Source organism: Macaca nemestrina, chromosome 18 (genome assembly GCF_043159975.1).
Source record: "Macaca nemestrina isolate mMacNem1 chromosome 18, mMacNem.hap1, whole genome shotgun sequence".
Taxonomy (NCBI): Eukaryota; Metazoa; Chordata; class Mammalia; order Primates; family Cercopithecidae; genus Macaca; species Macaca nemestrina.
The window spans coordinates 70,548,521-70,571,560 of NC_092142.1; the positions used below are offsets into that span (position 1 = coordinate 70,548,521).

The 23,040-nt window shown below is 44.1% G+C and overlaps 1 protein-coding gene, 1 long non-coding RNA gene and 1 other non-coding gene across 7 annotated transcripts in view; 2 read left to right on the forward strand and 1 right to left on the reverse strand.

Annotated features, from left to right (window-relative positions):
- Positions 1 to 23,040, forward strand: part of LOC105491339 (zinc finger homeobox 3) — a 482,043-nt gene that overhangs the window by 423,093 nt on the left and 35,910 nt on the right. For 4 of the 5 annotated variants that reach the window (XM_071084854.1, XM_071084853.1, XM_011757674.3 and 1 more), the window contains one exon: positions 9,781 to 9,888. In XM_071084854.1, the coding sequence (XP_070940955.1) occupies positions 9,781 to 9,888 (108 nt within the window). The remainder of the gene's footprint in view (positions 1 to 9,780; positions 9,889 to 23,040) is intronic. The other variant, XM_011757675.3, reaches the window with a different exon arrangement.
- The window catches only part of LOC105491334 (uncharacterized), a 371,652-nt gene continuing 359,091 nt past the window's right edge, over positions 10,480 to 23,040 (reverse strand). Inside the window, exon 7 of the long non-coding RNA XR_011616557.1 lies at positions 10,480 to 18,916. This is a non-coding gene — a long non-coding RNA (uncharacterized lncRNA). The remainder of the gene's footprint in view (positions 18,917 to 23,040) is intronic.
- On the forward strand, positions 17,696 to 17,755 carry LOC112428313 (U7 small nuclear RNA). Its single transcript, XR_003020348.1, has one exon. It is a non-coding gene; the product is annotated as a U7 small nuclear RNA (small nuclear RNA).

Sequence of the window (23,040 nt, forward strand, 5' to 3'; positions counted from 1 at the left end):
TCATTTTTCTTGACTACTTTGTTTTTAATGAGATGGGGGACACCCTTCTGGGTATCAAGGACCTTCTATTTTGCATGCCCCTTCTTTCTAGAACATTCCAGTTTGGTGTGAGGTTAAACTGTGTAAAATACTGTTTGAAAGAAAGGAGAAAAAGAGAAAGGAACTTGTCAAAATGCATTTGTTAGATCACGTTTTAAATGAAGTACAATTGAAGGTAGTTTTTGTCCAAAGAAAGGAAAAACCCCTGCAAATCCGCTGAGCTCCCAGAGAGCGCGCCTCCTTTGTCGTCGCCCTGACATTGAAGTGTAATTTTTCATGGTTATTTGGACTGGAAAATGGGGGAGGGAGAAGGGAGAGATGGGCCTGCGATTATTTCCCATAAATGACAACACAATCACATCACACTCTGCTACAGACATGCTCGGGGAATTTGCCTTTTTTACATTTCATGTGTGAAAGTAACAGCAACAATCATGGCTCCGTAGAAATCCCAGGGAACTAATCCCTGCTGAATTCCGTTTACTTCAGAGTGCTGGGACCTAGCTAGGTTTCTTACTTAGTGTGTATTCCGAGAGCGTTTTGGGGTTGGGTTTGTATTTTACAAACTGGAACTCACACCTTTCAGTTATTTAAAAAAAAAAAATCTTCCTGTGAATAGCCACCAGGTGAGTCTGCAACATATTTCGTTCCGTTGTGCTTTGTCGCCGCACATTTACTTTTATCCTTTCTGGATTTCTGCAGGGGGCAACCCAGGTGCTTTTGCTAAGAACACAGATAAATGGAACGTGTTGCAATACTGGCTCTAGGCGTTTCCTCCCTTTTTCTCCTCTCTTGACCCCCACCCACCCCCGTAATTCTAGTGTGGTTTTGACAAACTGTTCAAATGGCCAAGTGGTCTTGCCTGGGAGAGGAAAAATGGCAGGACCCGTCCCTCACCACACAACGGCAGCATTTTTCACTTCATGCTCTGGCATTCTGTGCTGTTCCCACAGGAGGGACAGCTCAAAAGAGGGGAAATTTTCTCCGGGAGGCCTTAATAGGCCCTGGCCGCTTTGGACTCTTAACAGGCTCTCTCCTGTCAATGCTCAAGTTGGAGGTGAAGTTAAGTAAAAAGGCAAATAGAGAGGCTCCCCCAGGCTTGCGTTCTTGTTGAGCTGGGCCACACTCTGCCCAGCAGGGGCGGAACACGAAGGCAGGCTGCAGCCTGGCCCTCCCTTCCCAGTCTGCCTCTTGCCACACAATCCCCATTTTTCTTGTTTCTGTAAACAGTGGTAAGATCTTCAAATATACAAAAGCATAAATGGTCTCTATTCTCCAATTAGTCATTTTTAATAATACTCAGAGTTGCTTTCAGAGTGTTGATTCTTACAGCCTGATGCCAAAACACAGGGATGGTGGTTGTGGGGGACAGGAACGGGGGTCAGGGTGGGGGCGGTCAGGAGGCTGAATTCCTTCAGTGTGGGGTTTTCCTGCAGGGCCTCCCTGCTGCAACCCCCTTGGAAGCTGGCAGCTCTCCACCACCTTTCAAGCTCTGTCCAGAAACTACAGGCACTGTGGCCCTAGGTGTATTTGGTAAACGAGCATCTAGTGGTAAAAAGAATTCTTGTGGTAAAATGATTATTTAAAGGATCCATGTGAAAAAGAGTATGTAGGGCCAGGCATAGTGGATCACATCTGTAATCCTAACACTTTGAGAGGCCAAGGCAAGAGGATCACTTGAGCCCAGGAGTTTGAGACCAGCCTGGGCAACACAGTGAGACCCCTATCTCTAGGAATTTTTTTTTTTTTTTTTTTTTACTTAGCTGAGCATGGTGAAGTGCACCTGTAGTTCTAGCTACTCAGGAGGTCAAGGCAGGAGGATCACTTGAGGCCAGGAGTTCAAGACCAGCCTGGGCAACATAGTGAGACCCCATCCCTACTAAAAATACAGAAAGTATTCTGGCGTGGTGGCATGTGCCTGTAGTGCAAGCTACTCAGGAGGCCGAGGCAGGAGGATCGCTTGAGCCCAGGAGTTTGAGGCTACAGTAAGCGATGATTGCACTACTGCACTCCAGCCTGGGTGACCAAGAAAGACCCCGTCTCAAAAAAAAAAAAAAAAAAAGAAATCATCATTGGAGCCAGGGTGTGTGTCTGATGTTTTCTGTGACCCCAGTTTCTTTGTTTATTCCATCCTCTTCACTTTTAGAGGGTTGAAATCTGTTTGTGTCATTGTCATCTTCAAGAAGGCTGTTTTGTTTAAAACAAGCTAGCAGTTTGTTAGCAGTTTGGCTACTTATTTTTGGTAAGCCACCAGGGTGGGAAAATTACCTGTAGGAGCGTTAGGCTGACCCCTGACTGTTTAGTCCAGCAGATAGTGAAAGGTCTTTCGCATGGCAGAGAGCTTAAGTGGGTGAGAAAATGGAAAAGGATGAAGGCAATGGCGCCCCTGGAGGGAGACCTGCCTCTGTTTTTCCCACACTGTGTCTCACTGACTCAGTGCACTTGGGTCCTAATGAAGAGGCAGCTTCTAGAGGCCCAGGCCCACAGGAGTGCGGCAGGCCCATCTGCTTATCATCCACGCAGAGAGCAAATGGGCATGAATGTCTTGAGCTTTATTCATGCACTGGAGTTTGCCCATTGGAAAAGAAATGATATCCTGAGAAGATGGAAAAATATTACACTTCTGATGAGTAAATAGATGCTCCAGCTGTAGAGCCCCTGCCTGCTTCCCCTGCCCCCACCGCCCACACACATCTGCACTCAGTCTCACCCCTTTGAGGTTTCCTGCCTGGACTACCATCGGGTTAGCTCAAGATGTCCCACTCATCAGTGTTGGTTTGGATCCCAGGCCCTTCCTCTTGTGATGTGGCATTTTCCTCAGTGAATGTATATACTCTGCTAAGAGGTGGAAGACGGAATGGGCAAAGTTGGTTGGTAATTTTTTTTTTTTTAATTTAGATGATTATCCACAGAGGATTTCCACGGAGATTGGTAAATTCCCTTTTCCGTGGACATCCATGAGAACATGCAGTCACCTTTACTAAGATGCTGAGTGTAAGGTGTGTGAAGAGAACAATTTGTACTTGTTGTAAGCAAAACCACCTTGATTTAAGGGAAAATTTCTGAGGCAGGGCATTGTCACCCAGAAAACCTGACTGCTTGGAAGTTACCTCTCGGGCATCTAGCCGGGTTGTCGGGGCTGGAAGAACACCATGGAATAAAACCACAGAGTAAATATTTGAGAAGATGTGTCAGGGATGCTGCAGAGTAGGCTACTACATTCTGGATCTGGCTGTCACGGTACAGGTAGGATATAAGCTGGGGCACATGGAGAGTCACTGGCAGGACTTCTGGTCACTATTCGATGAGATTCCACTTGCCCAAAAGTCACAGAGGGAGAATGGCATAGAGAGTGGCCCACCTCCATCGGTGTAGTCACAACACCTCCATCGGTGTAGTCACAAAGATTACCACCACTAGCCTCTTCCTTTCTGGCTTGGAGAGAGAAAACGGGAGTAGAAGTAACAAGCTGGGAGCAACACAATTGCCCGTCTATCAGCATTACAGATTGTATTCTAAGTTTCTATTGTAGCAGAATTATAACGCACTGGATTTTATTTGAAATAAGTGGTCTAGGCCTTAGTAGTCATCTTTTATATTGTGGGATTTGATTTGACCTGTATTTGCAAAATAAAGCATGCATATTCTGTAGAATATTTGCAGCCAGTAGAGGTTTCCCATTGATAACAAAATGCCAAGAGGATTGGACACGCTAGAGTGTTCTGCCCTCGTTTTCCAGTTGTGTCAGCCAAGGCTTAAAGAAAAGTGATTGGCCAGGGTATACAATGAGTCTCAGGATGCCGCACCTACACAGGAGTCAGAGGAACAAGAGAGCGAGACACATCCCCGAGTCCTTCCTTCCACCCACTACAGAGACACCAGCAAACGCCACTTGTAGCTGCCACCCTCCATGTCACTCCTGATGGTCAGGGTGTACCCCGCCTTTCCCGCCTGCTTCAGTGGTTGTCCTTGGGTTAATTAGGTTGAAAATGGAGAAAGGAAAAGCTTTAACTCTATCTTCAAAGTAAGCAGATTGGTTATTTTGTTTTTCAAAGAAGAGGTCCTATATACAATTAAAACTTGTTTCTGGTAAACCTCATTCCAGGAAAGATGAGCTTTTAACAAAAGGCTTTTGACAGCTGCAGGCTATTTCATTTTTTTAATGCCGAATGAAAAATCAATACATTTTTCTGGGTTATACATATTCAGAACAGGCCTGATATTTCCATTATAATGGAAAGTGGGTGTCTGTGCACATCTCGCCTGTCAGAGCTGCACCGCCGCATTTTCCAAGCCACTGCTAAATATTTCAAACCTGATTTGATTGTGGTTCATGACAGCTAATGTTTCTCAGCTCTTGAGCCTGCCGACAGGCAAACGCACTTTATTTCACCCCCACCCGCAAACATCGCTCCCTCCAAAGAAAAAGGAAAGAACAATTTCATTCTTCGGGGATCACAGATTGGTGTATTATTTAAGTAACATGATCATGTGAGAGCCTCGGGTACAGATACCCTGATTCTTAGGAGAATTTCCAAATTTCTATCACACCAAGGCACTATGGGGGCTTTGTCAGGTTTGGGGAAGGTTTGAATTAATCTGCATTATCCTGTTAAGAGTTAGGAACAGAGGGACTAGTCTTAATCATTGATTGACTCCCCTTCCTTCAAGCTTGTAAGTGATTCGTAGAATACCCCCCATGGACATGTCACTCGGCCCCATTATTTGGGAAAATAGTACCTTTTTTTTTTTTTTTTTAAACAACTGGAACATATTCTTGGGTGATGCGTTCAGGGAGTGTGTTCAGTGAGGTTGCGGGGTTGAATGCTGACTTTGTGGTGATGCCACCTCTATTTTTGGCTTCTGCCTGGTGCTGCTTTCACGAACCAGTTTCCAGGTTGTTCATGAGATTGGTGCAAATTCCCATAGGGCTGCCAGTTGGCACGCTTGCCTCTTTTGGAAGCAGATTTCACCACCGATGGGGGAATTGTGCAGTCACCTTTACCAAGATGCTAAGTATAAGGTATATTAAGAGATCAATTTGCATTTGTGGTCAGCAAAACCATTTTGATTGAAGGGAAATTTTCTGGGACTGGGGTATCATCCCTTTGAAAACTGAAGCTATCCTAGGAAGCTTTCCCCTTTAGAAGGTATTTATCTGCTGGAGTTCTTGCACTTGAGGGCTCTGCACTTAACCAGGTGGCCTGACTGATGAGCAGGATGGAATGGATTTGGCCAAGCACTAGTAAGTAACTGCTATTTGGGAGAAGTAGTTGTAAAAAGGAGGTGGTGATGGAAAGAGTTTTGTTTTGTTTTTCAGACAGGGTCTCACTCTGTTGCCTGTTGCCTAGGCTAGAGTACAGTGATGCAGTCATGGCTCACAGCAGCCTCAACTGCTCAGGCTCAAGTAATCCTCCCACCTCAGCTTCCTGAGTTAGCTATGACTACAAGGGTGTGCCATCACACCCAGCTAATTTTTACATTTTTTGTAGAGATGGGGGTCTCACTCTGTTGTCCAGGTTGGTCTCAAACTCCTGAGGTCAAGCAATCCGCCCACCTCGGCCTCCCAAAGTTCTGGGATTACAGGCATAAGCCACCATACCCAGCCAGAAGAGAGATTTTTAAAGGCCTTCAGTCACCGTTGAAGATGGAAATGAAAGGCAGAAGGGACCCTAGGAAGACATTACAGTTTTCCAATATTTGCTTTTATTTCCCTAACTCTTTAATATGAAAACACATACAGGAGGGGGTACTCCAGTTTGAGACTACTCTGGGCTTCCACAGGGGTTTTAAAGGCACCTTCTCTGGTGTCTTCTAAAACACAGAGCTGTCTGGGAGGCACTGGGCCTGCTACCTCCTGCCCAGAACCAGGGTGGGACTAGGGGAGTGGGGATGACCTCCTCTCCCAGATCCTGGCCATGCCCTTGGGAAAGCATTCCTAGTGTGCTCTGGTTGGGATCAGAAATACCGTTAAATGCTTGAAGGAGAAGATGGTTTTGATTTGTCTGTTTCAGCCTTAAAAATGGCACAGTGGCTGTTATGTGTCTTGGTCTCTTTTTCTATAGGAAAGACAGGATTTTCCAGATAAAACTGATCATCAGTCCATCAAGTCTTCACTTTTCCCATCATCTGTCAGTAGCTGATATTATAGGGGGAAAAAATCTGCAGCCTCTGTAATAATGACCCAGCCAGTTGCCACTGAACTTCGCAGAAGAGGGGGGAATGCAATCCGTGATCCGTGGGGAAAAATAGCAAGAAACAAAAAACCTCCCCTCCATTCTCCAGCATGTGTGTATCAAATCTACATTCCTAAAGAGAACAAGGGCTCCTAGATAACAGCCCTAGGAGCTTAGCGTGTGGACGCAGACTTCTGTTTCAAAGTGGGATGCCATTTTGCCCCTGGTTCCCACGTGTTTCCAGGGCGGGGAGACCAAGCCCTTCCCCAGGCCTGGCTCTTGGTAAGCAGCTTGCTTTATGCTTTCGGAACCAATAAAACACACCCTGCCTGCAAAGCATCGTGGGCCTGAGCTGTCCAGAGGAATTTTCAGTTTGCGTCTCTGTTTTTTAATCATTTCTCTACCTTTATTGGTATTCAGAGCTCACAGTTTTCCGGTTACTGTCAGCCTGGGCTTTCATCCATTTTAAAGAGCTATTTTTCCTCTTGCTGTTGATGATGATGGTATAAAGGCAGATGGTGTAACTGCTTATGAACATCCTATTTTATATCTACAGGATCAGACAGTTCACTTGAAGACATATATTATTTCCACATGCTCAGGTTAGGTGTCCCAGACTCGTCTGCCTCCTGCAGCCAGCAGCCCTTCCGGGCCTCGCCATGCGGAGGGCGACACCTGTAGGTCACAGCTGGAACTGCAGAGATGAGCTGGCTGGGCTGAATGGGACCTGGTTTTTAGGTGGGGGTGGGGGGCTGAGGACACTACACTGATCCCCTTGAAAGGGAGCTGGCTTATCCAGGATTTTCCTAATCATTTCTTCTTCCACCACGCATAGAGCAGTCTTTTAGTGAATGAATCACAAATGATAATATTAAACCTAGGAACTCAAGAAGAGGACTTGATTTGTAAATCTTTTAAAAAAAAGAGAGATAAGCAAAATAAGTTCTTGAAATAACCTCTTTCGTTGATCCTCTCATCGGAACTCAGCTGCCTTCATTTTCTGCTTGCAGTAGGGCAGGGAGGGAAGAAAGCAAAGGCCCAAGTGGGCTCACAGAATGAGAGCTCCAGGAATATTCACAAAGCAACATGCAGTTTCCATGCTTGATGCATCAATGATCTGCTTATACATTACAGTCTCTAGCTTCTCAACAATTTGTTTGGTAAGGCTCAAAGAATTGGGGTCAGTGTCGGGTGACCGTGAGTTTTTAATGCTCTGCTGTGATAGCTGCAGGCTGTATAATGTGCTGGCTTGGAGATGGTCCCCCAGTGGGTACATCCCTTCCCATGTCTGCTGAGCAGCACCTTCAGACACTGCTCATCACCATCTCAGGGTGTTCTGTAGTTTGTAGGTGTCAGACTCTCCCCATCTAAGGTGGTCATGTGTATGCACTAGAGATGAGAGGCCACTGAGCCATCTCTTTGCCTAATCAAATTTGGTTAACCCATTTATGCCAGAGATTGAAAAATTTTTTTGTGTGAAAAATCAGACCCTGGTGATGACCTTCAGCAGCAGGATATAAATAACTCCCACAAGCTTAGTGTTCCAATAATGGAACACTAGGCATAAATGTATCAACACTACAGATATTTTGTGTCACAGCATGTATTAGGACAAATAAGGATCCTTTAAGGGACCTAGCTCATCTGGGTAGACCTAATGTAATAATATTCATTGACCGAATGCTGGTATCACCATTCAAAGATGAATTTTATTATAGTGTTGAACAATTTTATTGAAAGCCTAAAAATGTGGTCGGAACATCCCACTTGGACATAATGAAGATAGTTCCTGTGTCATGCTGTGTAATTTGTTATTACTCTACTGACACCTATACATGTTTTCTCTGCTAAATGATGTATGGTGTCGAAATGTGGGGCTCTGTAACTGATTGACTTCAAGCTGTGGTTGCCTAATTTTTCTCTGTTTGAACTAAGGGTAGAGTAGGGAAACTTGATGTTGACTTTATTGTGCAGTGAGACAAAGAAGGAGACATAGAAATTATATGTGGAATATGAGTTGGAGATGAAAATAAGCAGTACCGTATTTCACCTGTGTTCCCAGTGACTGCCTCATAAGCTCCCTCTTGGTGGTAAGGAAGAAAGAACGTTTATGACACTAGTTCAGTTTTCCAGACCTTGGACCTCTGTCATCTCTTGAGTCAAGACAATCTGATTCTAAATAGACACCTTCTTCCTCAGTGTTTTTGAAACTCTTTAAGACCAATTTACTTTGTACTCCTACTTTCTTCATGAGATACATTTAGAGGCTGTTTTCTAGACAGTCAGAAGGCATGACACTTTGAAAAACTGAAAAGTAGCGTCAGGGTAGAGGCTGTTTTCTAGAGGGTCAGAAGGCATGATACTTTAAAATACCGAAAAGTAGAATTGGGGTTGGAGAGACCTCTGGCGGTGCTCAACAGAGGCCTGATCCAGTGTTCTTAAGCCAGACCCAGTACTTCCTTGCTGGGGTCTGGTCTACTGACAGATGTGGGCATCCTTGCCCTCATGCCTGTGCACCTGAGAAAATGTCCTCTTCATAGCCTCCTAATAATTTCATCTTTATTAAAATTATTTCACCTTGGTTTGTCCACTTTATTCATTCCCTTAGCCCATTCTTACTGAATGCATGCTCTGGGTAATGTGACTCAGAGGGCCAGGAAAGCAAGAGAGAAGTGTCTCCCCTTCTTTCCCTCAGTATCTAGAGTATCTTACTCTCTTCTTCCCCACTTGGCCGAATGACATTTCACTTCATAAGCAACCTAGCGTTGGCAGCCATCATTCTGCCTTCACTGTAGCACTGTGTACTGAACTGGAGAGACATTTCCTGCATTAGTTTTAAACCTGTAGTGAGTGAAGGATGGAATTGCTTCAAAAAGAAAGTGTGTGACTCTGTTACAAATTTTTATCCTTTACTCTACAAATCTCACTTCCCACCACTGCCTCCTGGCATGCTCACAAGATGCCATTTGGTTTTTGGAACTCTTCAAACTGATGAACTCATATCACTGATACTCTATGACTCTTCACAACCTGAATGACTTCCAACAACTCCCACACCCTCTGGCACATGCATAGGCACTGTGAGCCCTGTGAGGGGTCAGTGACTGGGGGGTGGTCTAGGCCAATGCCTAGACCGGCATTGGGAGGCTCTGGGAATGGAGCTAGGCATGAAGTGAACAGGTGGCCACGTATTGCATTTTCAAGTGTAAAACACTTGCATGCAACTTCAGGGATTCAGGTGGAGCTGCTGCTTCAGCCAGGATTGGTTTTTTAGTTAGAACTAGTCAAGTGAAGCATTCAGAATCTATCTGGAAATACCTAATGGCCACATGTCTGGGGCAAGTCACAACCTCATACCAGCTGTTTACCCAGAAGGAAAGTCCGCACTGCTTACCCAGACCTTGGTATATCCTTAGCACAGTCAGCCTCTCAGGAGCCTCTGGAAAGAGAAGGGGGACGAGTCATTGGTGTCTGTTTTGTGGTTGGCAGTTCTTTGCAATAGGGGCCAAAAGTCCTTCATCTTCTTTTCATTTTTAACCCTTGACATGTTTTTCTTCTGTTTCAGAAGAAGCCATTGAAGATGTTGAAGGACCCAGTGAAACAGCTGCTGATCCAGAGGAGCTTGCTAAGGAGCAAGAGGGTGGAGGCGAGAAAGACCAGGGCAAGTGGGCAGGTAGTGTGCGTGGCTGCCCTCGAACCTTCTAATCTTTCCTTCCCTGGAAGAATGGAGCTAACAAGTCAGGGAGCAGACACATCCTTAGTCTGCCCAGAAAAACTCTGTTGGCTTTGGTCATGTGGGAGGGGGATTTCATTTTGCTTTTTTGAGCAGTCACCTTTATTCTCCTTTATTATACTATATTATACTATATGTTTTAATGGTTAAGCTTTTTAAGTGGCACCAAAGCCAACTTGTTTATTGAGTATCCAGGTAAGTGCCAAGCTCTGTGCAAGAGCATCTCAGTTTTGGTCACCTCTCTTTGGTGGCTCTTCACCAAAATGCCCTTGATGTCATTCTTCCTCTATTGAAGGTCCAGTCGCTGGTCCCACCTGCTCCCAAGGCCAGTGGAGGGATTTGTCATGTGGAACTTGATCAGGGTCACCCCTGATTCTTAGCCTCAAGATTCTCTAAGGGTCAGGCACAGGGGCTCATGCCTGGAATCTCAATACTTTGGGAGGCTGAGGTGGTAGGATCACTTGAGGCCAGGAATTCAAGACCTGCCTGGGCAACATAGCGAGTCCCTGTCTCTACTAAAATTCAAAAAAAAAAAAAAAAAAAAAAAAATTTGCTGGGTGTGGTGGCACATACCTGTAGTCCTAGTTACTCGGGGGGCTGAGGTGGGAGAACCACTTGAACCCTCAACTGGAGGTTGAGGCTGCAGCGAGCCCTGATCGTGCCAGCCACTGCCACTCCACCCTGGGTGACAGAGTGAGACTCTTATCTCAGCAGGGGGTGGGAGGAGTGGTGGGCGGGGGAAGGATTCTCAGCTGAGCATAATGGCTCACGCCTGTAATCTCAGCCCTTTGGGAGGCTGAGGTCGGCAGATTGCTTAAACTCAGAAGTTCGAGACCAGCCTGCGCAACATGGTGAGACACTGTGTCTACAAAAAATTAGCCAGACATTGTGTTGCATGCTTGTAGTACCAGCTGCTTGGGGGCCTGAGGTGGAAGGAGTGCCTGAGCCAGGGAGGTCAAGGCTACAGTGAGCTAAGATCATGCCATAGCACTCCAGCCTGGGTGATCAAAAAAAAAAAAAAAAAAATTCTAAGGGAGTCAGCAGTGAAGGGTGATCTTTGTCCTGCATCTGGGGGCCTGGGCAGGGCCCTGCACAGGTGGTGCCTGCCCTGGATATTCTTCCTGTCCTCCCCCTCCCCCAGGGTGAGCACTCACATGCTGAAAACCACCCAAAGGGGAGACAAGCAGTGCAGCCAGGAAGGGGGACATCTTACCCAAAGCAGAAGACATTGAAGAAGCCAAGACAGAAAGTGCTATTTCTGGAAAAACTGGTGTTGAGAGGAGGACGGCCATTTCTCAAGATGATAAGATTTCTATATTGAAGGGAAGAAGAGCTGAGACTAAAAAAGCTTAGGGTTTCTGAGGAGGAGCAAAGTCACTTCAGAGAAGACTTAGGGGACAGTTAAGTCTTTTAGAAAATAAGAGGAAATGATGTGACAGGCAACAAAAATGATTTTATTTGATCAACGTAATTCTTACTACCATGATTAATATTACAATACTTTTGTTTTTGAGAAAATATTTACTTTCTAGAGCCCATATTCATTGGGCCTTTGTTACTTTTCCAGGCATGACTGTTCTTAAATCATATTCAATGTTGGCCTTCACTATTTAAACAAGATACAGAATCTTGGAGAGAGGCCAGAAGAGAGCAATGAAAATGACTGAAGGGCTGAGAAATATTGCCTTTGAGAAGAAGCTGAAGAAATGGGTCATTCAGCCTAGAAAAGAGAAATTAGAGAGGTAGTACAATAGTTCCCAAATATCGGGAGGGATACGCAGGGTGGGCGATGCACTACTGTTCAGTGTTTCCTGGGAGACAGAGACAGGGCCATACTGCAGCCGAATGAATGGACGGCACACCAGGTGGACTCTGCTGCCCACCGTGCTTAGCGTTCCCCTTCAGATTGGCCTGTGTGGTGTCCAGAAGCCTGAACTCCAGAAAACATTGAGGGTTACGGCCAAACACCCTAAGAGGATTTGTAAGGTAGGACCGAGGAATAGAGGATGACCATCTGTGCTCAAAGGAAGGCCCTAAATGTAGTGGGGGACGTATCCTCCTGTGGGGCTTTGCCTGGACCATGATCCTGGTTTTGCCTCAACGTTGAATGCGAGCGAAACAAATGGCTCAGATAGCAGTTAAACAGATCACCAAGTGAGCTGGGGAAAAGGATTTCACAAACACAGTTTGACGACTGGGTGACCTTCTGGGCCATCTGTCCTTTGTTGTCACGATTTGGGTGCTTGATTTCTAATCCTGACTCTGCCACTCATTAGCTGTGTGACCCCACTCAAGGTACCTTGACCTTTCTGTGCCTCAGTTTCCTCAGATGAGATGAGGATTAAAAATGGTACCTATTTCTTTAGGATTGCTGTGAGGATTATTTGACTACGGGAAGCTCAGAACAGTGCGTGGCATGTTGTAAGCTCTATGTAAGTTGTTTGTTTAATGGTTTAGTGATATATAAGATGAGGAAAACTGGTAGCAGTTTCTCTTTGGGTCCTCTGTTGCAAGGCAGCATGTGGCTCCTCGGAATTTTGAGCTGAGGGAGGCGCAACATACAAGGATTTAGTGGGATCGTGCGAATGATGTTTGGTGCATATGTTTTCTGCATTTTGTGTGCTAAGGCACTACAGAAATAATAAACAGGAGCCACCATTTGCAAAGCCCCTACTGTGTGTGCTGCCCTATGATAGCCACTCAATATGTGCTTCTCTAATCCTTCCAACCAGTTTAGGGCAGGCTTTGTTGAGAGCAGTTCAATTAAATCTTATTCAGAGTGTTTCTGATTCAGTGGGAGTGTGTCTTCACAGCACTAGTGGACATGCTAGGCAGTCAGGAGACTACTAAAAGACGTAAAATAAGCACCATAAAAAATGAATGTCCTTAATAAGGTTCCCGTTTCTCATGCATTCATTCAAGCAACAGACCTACTTAATCTTTACTTCCAAAAGACACACAGAAAATGGATGAATGAGTGATTGAATGAATAACTCAGAGGTGCACCTTGCCAGCTGCACAGTAGTAAAGAGAGGGGAAAATTCTTTCCCTACTCCTGCAGATGATCCTCTTTTGACCTGAAGCATAATTTTGTCTATAGTATCTGAGTGTGTAATGACAGGCTTTATTAAGGTACTTGGGCCAGTTTGATCTTGGAATCGATATAGGTGCCAGCAACCTCCTCTGAGCTTTCTTCTGGATTCTTAGTATTTTATATATTTTTTAAAAATCTACGTTTGTTCTATTCTCTCCCTAAATTGAGCTGTTCCTATCTGATTACGTGATGGGGAATGCTTCCTCCTGGCAAGTAAATAAATAGTGATTTCACAATTTGTTATGTTGATTAGCAGCTGTTCATGATGCAGATTAATAATATTTCAAATGGGCCTGGATAATTGGCATTTTCTCAGCTATTGATTTTGTAGTTTTGGGGTATGTGCAGGAATGGGTAATCTTTACTGAACACTTTCAGCTACTTATTTCTACATTTGGAGTGGGCCTCCTGGTTTCCTTTTTGGGTGTCCCTCTTTGGGATTCTTTTATTCAGATGTCAGGTCTTTTACCCTGGGTGGCAGCACAGCAAGCAAGATAGTGATCTGAACCAAGGTAGGGTCAGTTCCACGATCAATGGCTGGGTCCCTACCCCATGCAAGGCACTGGGCAGAGTTCTACTGATCACAAATTCAGTGAGATTATAGGGCCTGCCTTCAGGGAATCTAACACTCTTCTGGGGATTTTAGGAACGCCTATAGTTGTCAGAGCAATATTACTATAGATCAGTGCTGTTGAATGGAACTTTCGATATGGATAGAAATGTTCTGTATCTGACCTGAACAATACAATAGTCACTTGCCACATATGGCTATTGAGCCTGTAAAGTCTGGCTAGTACCACTGAGGAACTGAACTTTAAATTGTATTTAATTTTAATCAATTTAAATTTAAAGAGCCACACATGCAGCTTATGGATACCCAAAAGGAACAAAACTAACCCTGAAAGAATGCATCATAGGTATAGCAACTGTCCGGTAATTATAAAGGCTTCATAAAGCTCTAACCCTGTGCCAGGCACCATTCTAGAGCTTCACACCTGTCCTTCCCAGCAGGCATGCCGTGAATTGCTCACAGGTACACAGGTCCTGCTTCATCTGTTTATCCCAGTTTGCCATCATTTTGTGTGTGCCATGATGTGAAAAAAAGGAAGGTTAGAAACTCTAGCAAGTTGCCAAAAGGTATACAGACAGGTGCAGATTTACACACTGGCTTTTCCACTTATTCTAATTTAGGACAGAGCCCAAGCTCTTACCAATATACCATCTCTCAGAGAAGGATCATTTTCACTTTGATCATTTGATCTAGTTTTCATCTATGTCTGAGTATAAGGAGCAGAAGTCTCCTGACATTGTACAGTGATTATAGTAACACGACAACATCCAGGATGTTCAAAATGAACTGGATTATCAACCATGGACATATATCTTGTAAGGAGTTGGTGTTGTGCTCAGTCTGAAAGCAGGATGGTGATGTGGAAAGACTAGATTTGGAGTCAGGAAGCCCACCAGCCAGCATATGACCTTGGTTGAGGCACTTGGCCTCTTTCGGCTCAGGTACATCCTCTGTGAAACACAGACAAGGGATATCCACTAGTCCCAACCACCTGAGAGTTCCAAGATGGTGAGTGGTAGCACATGTACAGGCCCTTGGGGCACATCTTGTCAAGGAAAGTGTGATGTGCTCCTGTGGGCCAATGAAGGGTGTAGGAAAGTTCTTTGTTCTCTTCCCTAATGCACAGCTATTGCCACTGTCCAACTTTGTGGTTTTCTCTTTTGAAACATGAAAATGACCCTTGTTCTCTTTTACTGGAATAGATTTGAATGTGTGTATTCTCGAATTAAGAGCCCCCCCATGTTATCAACTGAGCAATGATTAATGCAGTGATTATCCAATTAATCATTAATTGCAATAAGTTAAGTGATATACAATTAATGTGATGCTTTATCACCAATAATTAGGGGAAAAATTGAACTCTTGGCAAAGAATCATAGCAAGATGGTTATTTAATTCCTGTAGTCGTCATGGTTTCCAGCCACAGAGCACCAAGCTGAGTCTAGTTAAGGTAATTTGGGACAAGATGACCAGAGGGTATTGGTGCTTTTAAAAAATGGGGGTTGGAAGGGAAGCAGGGAAATAGCTCAACTTGAAATGACACCACAGCAGTGCTTCAGAAATCCCTAACTGACATTCATGTTTATATTTTTGTAAATTTTTGAGTTAGAATGGTAGTTTGAGTGTTTTCATTTTTCTAAAGGATTGGCCTGAAGGAATTTTACTTTATTAATTTTTTTAAATCTATGATGCTCACCTAACACAGCAATTAGTGTAGTGGAGCATCCCTGATTTGAATCTATGGAAGACTGCTATTAAAGGAAGTATTAATGGGCTGGCGAGGTCTGGGTGACAGTTAGGGAAAAGAATGTTTATGGAATATGGTGCTGGCAGGCATGATTTCAATCGGATTTGACATGTTTAACATAAATGTATAGTGTATGGCTCCTGCCGCATATGAATAATTCCTTCAGACCTGCTGCCTTTCTAATTACTAAGGTTGAAAAAAAGCAGGTCAGGCACATCTTGGTGCAAATCTATTACCAGCCCTCCCCCTATTTTCCCTGTTGTTTACAGCTTTGTATAAATAGAGATGCCTTTGTATGGGGAACTTAGTGCCTGAAATATAATCTGTGACAAAGAATGGAAAGAGGCTGAAAAAATACTTTTTTTTTTTTTTTTTTTTTCCAAATTGAGTCTCTAAAGACAAAAGAAGGTATGTGCTGAGAGAAAACATGTGTTAGGAAAAACACAGGACTCACAGGAGTCGGAAGCCCTGGGTTCAAGGCCTAATTCTGCCACTAAGATTACCTTTGTGACCTCAAGTCTCTGGACCTCAGTTTCCAAATCTGTAAAGTGGCAGGTTGGACCAAATGGGTTCTTAACAATCTGGAGCTCCATAAAATATGACTGGGGGAGGGAGAGTTGTAGAGTAGTATAGAATCTTGGAGCATATTAATTACTAAAGTTGGAATGCTGATAACTTTCCAAGATTTTCCTTGTCTGTGGCTAGTTAATATACCCTGGATAAAAGGTTCAAGGCTTTCTTGATGGAGGTCAGGCAGCACCAAGCCTACTTTGCTTGATGGGGTGTCAGAGCACCATATGCCCTTACCTAGTTCTGTGTTCTTGGGACAGACTCACTGTGGTATCAGAGCCAGTGTGATGAGGACATCAACAGAGGAGTCCTTGGAGACTCACATGGATGCCTTTGAGTGGCCACCTATATCCCAACCCTGTTGCTGACTAGAAACCAGGCCATTCACCACCACCACACCTCTACAGAAATCATTTTGGCCTAACTCTGTATCTTTCCAGTGCTTGGTTTCATTTCTCCACCTCACCCAAAAGTAAATTTGTCTTTGCAGTAGGGTGCATGTGAGGGAATGCTGGGAGCCCATTGTGCGTGGCCCCTTTATGGTTCACGGTCCTGCCAATGGAAACCGTTTTTGGTTTTATGTTTTCACACATAGATGGGAATTGTGTGACTGTGTCAGCTTTTTCAGAGTCAGCTTGTCCCCCCTTCTCTCACTGCCCACTCTTTTTTCCAGGCCACTTCCAGTATACTTGGCTGCTTAAAGTCACTGCAGGCGGAATTCTGTCTCACAATTGAAAACAAACCATGAACTATTTTTATGTTGGGAAGCCAAAATAGATACAGGCTGTGGTGTATATCTGGACTTGCCCGAATTCCAGTTAATTCAAAGGTCTTGGCTTTGAGAATTTATATTGTAAGTCATAAGAGAGATAGGGACTACATCAGTTGAACAAATACTTTCTTGCACAGATATATCTAAGGCAGGTACAGGACATGCAAAAAAAAAAAAAAAAAACACTCACTTTCTAGAAGTGTTATCATATGTAATCACATAATTATGACACAGTATAATGAGAATTATCATCAAGGTATAGATAAAGGGCAGTGAAAATGTAGATTAAGGAGCAAATCATTGTTCATCACTATAGAAAATACCTTACAGATTTGCATATTATTCTTACAGAGTGGCCATGTTAATCTTGCCTGCTTTGTTCTGGCTTTAATTTTTGTGCCAATGAGAAAGTACCTCTGTTATTATAATCATGATTGTTAAAAAAAAATTACCATTGTGCCTTTCCGTGGGGGATATTAGAGCACGTTCATTAGGTTCTCATATTCTTCTTGGGTCCAATGTTACCTTCGTTTTGCAGCCTCGAGAACTAAGTAAGGCTCATAGATTGGGAACTTTTGGGTGTCAGAATTGCACTCAAACCCCAATTTGCCTTCTGAGTCAGATACATTTCCTACATTATAAAGCCAAAGAACATGTAACATTATCACTTTCTCTACTTACAGGAAGATTGGAGGAGGAGAACTTAAGTTCTGTGCTTCTCTTGTCAGATAGAGTTGTCAGCTGTTTATGGTCAGGAGCTGTGTGGCAACCATTGATTTTTGTAATCCCTAGCACCTAGCAAGTGCTTAATACTGTTCAGATGTTTCATTAACAATCAATTGGTAAAATAGCATGACATAAGTACCTTCAAGTCCAAGTTATTCTACTTTCTGCTTTGTAGACATTAAATCCATGGGTTAATAGGATTGTCTCATCCTGGTATACAGAAAAGACAAATTTAGGGTGCCTTTGCTTGTCCTAAAAACCAAGTTTCAGTGTTACAGCTTTTAGAATTTGTCTAGCAGGCTTTCTGGTCTTCACTGGAAAGCCCGTAAAAAAGCAAAAATAAACAAGTTTCTCCCCTCGTTCTATGGTTTTATAGCCCCACCAGTATTATTTTCCAATCCTTCCAAAAAAGAAACCATAGCAACAAATGTTTGCACTTTCACCATGTGCCAGACTCTGTGGTAGGCGTCATATGCCTGATCTCTGGCTAGCGGCACAGAAACCGTGTGTAGTCAGTGTTACCCCACTGACAGATGAGGAAACGGAAAGTTCAGTGTAGTCAGATAGGATGCTTGAGGTTACACAGTCAGGATCTGAACCAACTGTGACCAGCGCTACAAAGCACTGTGCTTTATTACCTAGCAAGGGGGGCTGACTGATGCTTTTGGGTGAAGAGAACTTGGCCTTAGGCAAACAAGTGAAAAAACATCAGTTCCTGAGGAGTCCCTGAAGGCGCTCCAGAACCACCTCCCTGCACTTTCACACAGGTCACTTATCCTAGGCCTTTGGAGTACTGTGAGTGAGCTGAATGTGGGAACTCAATGGAGATGGAAAGCAGCACTGATATTAAATATAAACGTTACTCAATGTAGGGTGTCTATCTCTCTGTACTGTACAAAATACCAAGAGAAGATGTTGACAGTCTTCGTAGTGCCTAAATCTGGAGGGGAAAGTGGAGAATCATTCCCATTTCCCACCCTTGCAGGAACCTGAGTAATGTCTTTCTTCCCTAAGTACAAGTTCTCACACTTTCCTGTGGAACCTGGACTAGGAAAAACAAACCCTAGGTGGATCACGAGGGAAGACCAGTTTGTAAGGTTCTGATAAGTTACATTCAGCAGTTCTCTGTATCTGTCACCATTCTGGACACACACCCATATTTTATCTGTTTATGTTCACAAGTTCACTTTCACTCATAAAATTTAGTATTTTAGGAAGACAGATTTGGAATGGAGAAGAAACTAGAAGAATATTGCTATATTGCAGTCTCTCAGAGTCTAGACTGTGTTGGGGCTCGGAGACCCTAACTAACCTAATTATTGTTTGACTCGGTGGAGACTGAATGGTCCTCTGTTAATTAACTTTGGCCCGATCCCAGAATGATTCGCATGCCACTGGTTTTGATCTAGGTCCTGCACCTCTGGGCTTTTTCCTTTGTTGGTCCAAAGGTCTCTGAGGTTCCTTCCCGCTCTGGTTGTCTTCACAGTCCTGTAATGAAGCCACAGGGAAGCGTGATAAGTGCAGACCCCCTAGTGTGTCCCTGGACTGTGGCCACCCATCCTCACAAGATACCATGGCCATAGCTGCAGGAAGCCATGCCAGGGGAAGACAGCATATTTTGCAGGAACCAACAAGAGGCCAAAGACAGGCAGGTCGACTCAGTACCTCAAAGTCAGGAATCAGGTCAAAATCAAAATCAGGAATATTTAGCAGGCCTCCAAAATCCTGGCATGAGCCAGGCTCATGGTGGCAGTCCAATGCCTATAATTGATTAAACAGACCAACAGCTGATGTTGGTCTAAACCAGGTGGTGGCTCTGTTTTGACTGGTGGTTCATTTGCAAACCTGACACAGAGGGAGCAAGGTGTCTTGAAACTGAAATGTGAAATGGCCTTTTGGGAACTCAGATCAGTGTGGTTAAGCAGCCTTATGCATATTTCAGCAAGGAATTAGTGCAACAGATTGATGTCTCTGATTTAGGGCTCAGCACTGTTTTTCTCCCCAAATACGCAGAGCAAGCAGCAGCACCCACCGGTCATTGTGTGCCCACCATCCCACCTTGAGGCTTCCAGAGCCTGCCAGAGAGGCTGCTTCCTGCAGAGAAAGCAGAGGCCCCACAGAATGGTGCCTGAACCCCCATTCCCAGATTGCTGACTTGTGCAAATGGGGGCTAGCATAGATCTGTGCATCCTTCCAGAGCTGAAGCATAGAGGGCCTTCAGCTGCTGAGGCCCGCAGGTGCCTGGCCTAGGGAAGCCAGCACTAAAAAGATGCTTCCTCTTTCTGCAAGGTGGAAGGGGCCCACAGGTATTTGCGCCCTTTTCACAGAGGCTCTCCAGGATAGGACATGTGGAAATAAAGAGATTTCTGTAAACAAGGGAGTCTGTCCTTTTTCTGGATTACGCTGCTAACAGAACACGTGGAGCTTATTCCTTCTGAATTTCTGGTTTTGAAGGTGTCTGCATTTGTTTTAGAGTAAACAGGTGGCCTGAGGGTATTTTAAAACATCTAGGCTATGAGACCGGACCTGGCTATCATCCCTGAGTTTAGATGAGAGTATCATGTCATCAGAGTCATTTAAAGTGGACTGACAGATTGGCCCATGCTTGCTGGGCCCTCTCATTTAATTCTAGTTAGACCGCAAAGCAGCATGGTTCCTACCTATTACACAAAGCCTTGGCTCTGACCGCTGTTCTCAAAGTGTGGTCCCCAGACCATCAGCATTACCTGGGAACTTAACTGGAAATGCAAATTATCTGACCCAGACTTACTGAATTAGAACCTTAGGACAGGGGCTGTGATCTGTATTTCAATGAACCCTGCCTGGGAGTCTGACACATTGTGGCATTTGCTGAACCTCAAGGCTGCGATCTCAGTGACAAGCGTGAGGTTTTGAGATCTACTTCTTAACTAGACAGGAGGTCCTGAGCCCTTGCTGGGTTAGGGAGGCATGGAGCTTTCCTAAAGGACAGGGAAGGTGTATGACAGGCATAGGGCCCTAGGTTTTGGTAGATGTAAGCAACATTGGGGGTTGGGGAGAGAGGGAGGGAGCCAGAGAGGCAGGGTCACGATGAAGAGTGATTGAAGACCTGGAAATCTTTATCTAAACTGCTTAATAAGTAACACCTGGGTGAAGTATACGTGGGCTCTTTCTATGCTGTTCTTGTGACTTCCTGTGAAGCTATAATTATTTCCAAACAAAAAGTAAAATCATAACAACACCTAAGAGCTGCTGGAGTTTTAAAGTGCTGACCTATTTTGTTCATATTTAAGTTGGAGAAGAAAAATAATTAGCCTTTCCCTGAGTAACTCGTATAACTATGTGTAGTATAAATCAAATTTTCTTTGAAATCCTTTTTAGAAACAAAAGGTCTGTGAAGTTGATGGAACCTCTGTGTCTTGCCATACCTGTGTAGGCATATTCTGCTTTTGGGGGTAGGTGTTTTCTAGGGATATATGGGAGCAAGATAGCTTGCATTTCCAGAGAATAAGACTGTGTTTTGAATAGAAGGTTCTTAACTTCACCAGGTTGGATGTTGAGACAGATCCTGCTCCTTTGGATAGGGAAGAGAGAAGCCTCAGCTCTTTTCTAGCTGTGGCATGAAGACCGCCCCCTGCTGAGTGGACATGTGCATGCATCTGCTTCACACAAATCCTCTTCCCCTCTACCCCTGTTCCTCTTTGAAACATCTCTAAGTGCTTGGTTGGAGGCAGAATGAGACCGTGCATGTTTAAAGACCAAGCTGGCAGGAAAGCAGATTCTTTAAAGGAACTGTTGTTCTCTCTATTGGGGGAGGAAGAAAATTTAGCCAGATCTTTGGCCACTTATCAAGTGCAGTAGCTCCACAGGAGATTTGAGTAAGAAAGCCCAGCCTGTCCTCTGGGGAAGGAATTGCAAGCAAATGCCAAGAGTAACTCTACTTTCAATGAAAGTCAGAAGATCACAAAATCCAGAAGCACAGATGACCCTCTGGAAACATTGCATTTGTGCTGTCTAGAGGGAGCATGAGGTATGAGAAGCTGAGAGAGAGGAGCTATGGGAAACACACATTGCACCTTCCATTTAATTATGAGCTGAAGGACCATTTTCAGATCTCATGATACATATATGTCTCGTGTGTTGGAATAGTTATCCCAACTCAGACATTGAGTATGGAGTTGTGTGAATTTGTTTTTTCGCTAGTCAACGGAGATAGAGAAAAGATTGCTGTAAATTTCTGGGGCAGGTGGCAAGCTGGTTTACGGAATGCAAGGCGATGAGAACCTCTGGCTTACGGAAAGTAGCATGAATTAATAATCATTTAATTGGTTCCTCCATTATGTTGCTGGTTTGGGAGATGGAAGTTTAGATGGAGGGGCTGTCAGTGATACTTTTTAGCTAAGAGTCTGATAGTTGAGAGGTGGGGGTGGTGGCTGCCTTTGGATTCTCCACAAGGTTCAAATGTCAGGCAGCATCCCAGGCCCTCAGTGGGCTCACCTTGGGACCTCAGAAAGGAAGAGGATCAGCACTTTGGTGACTACCACCTCCAAGAGTCACTCTACCATGAAGAGATGCAAAAGAAACTTCCCAGTAACGTGGACACCTCAGTGCCTGCCCAGGATCTCACCAAGGGAGGGAGGCCGCTGGCCAGAGGGTTACTGGTCTGCATCGTAGGATGCCTACCATGCCAATAGCTCACTGGTGTGCTGAGTGATGAGAAGATGAATTTTGCTCAGGAAACACAGAAACTAATTCTGCCAGTATGTTGGTTTTCTTGGAGGGCAAGTGGATATCTTGAAAATGAGGGACCTTAAGGTTCCATATTTACTTCACTTGCAATTTTTCTTCAGGTTTATCTTTGATGAAGCAGCAGCTCCACGCCTTACTTGGCTTCAGAGTTGTATAGAGTTACTAGATGAGAAATGAAGCCTGTGTTGGCATTAAGTCCACTGGGATTGCAAGGACAACTCTTAAGTTTTCCGTGGCCAGAATTTCAGTGATTCGGATGTCGAATTTGTTAGCAAAGATTGGGATCACATGAGAATTGGTTCTAGCAAGAATGGTTTTATCAGGTAAAGTTATAAGGGACTGTGAATGTTGAAAGGCTGTGCTTCTACCGTCTTTGGCCACTTTATAAGCTTTCTAAGTAATACTGTTCCTTAAAGTAAGTCACCTTCTACATGAAGTTTTGCTAGCCATATTTTAATTATTCTATATGCTTATGATATAATAAAACCATTTCTTGCAAATTTCAAACAAAACTTTGCATGAATGCTTATCAGCTCTCTTCCCTATTCCCTCTAACTAGCTTGAGTAGAGGGGTAACTTTTGAAGTAATTATTTTTAGAGGTTAAATACTTCTAAAACAAATATGATAAAATCAAAGGATATCTGGAAGTTGGTGTCTCCATGCATAAATGATTTTCCCCCTAAGGGAGCCATGTATTGACAACTGTGCTTCCCTTTGAAATGAAATACTTTTGCCTAGAATGCAGAGGAGCCCAAGAGGATAAAATAGACAATCATGAACAGGTTTGTCTCTCTCAGTATTTGTCTTTGTGAGTTTTAGTTGGCCAACTCATCACAGTATGAGGAGAAGTGGTGACTGTTGGCCCAGAAAGCCGACTTTTGAA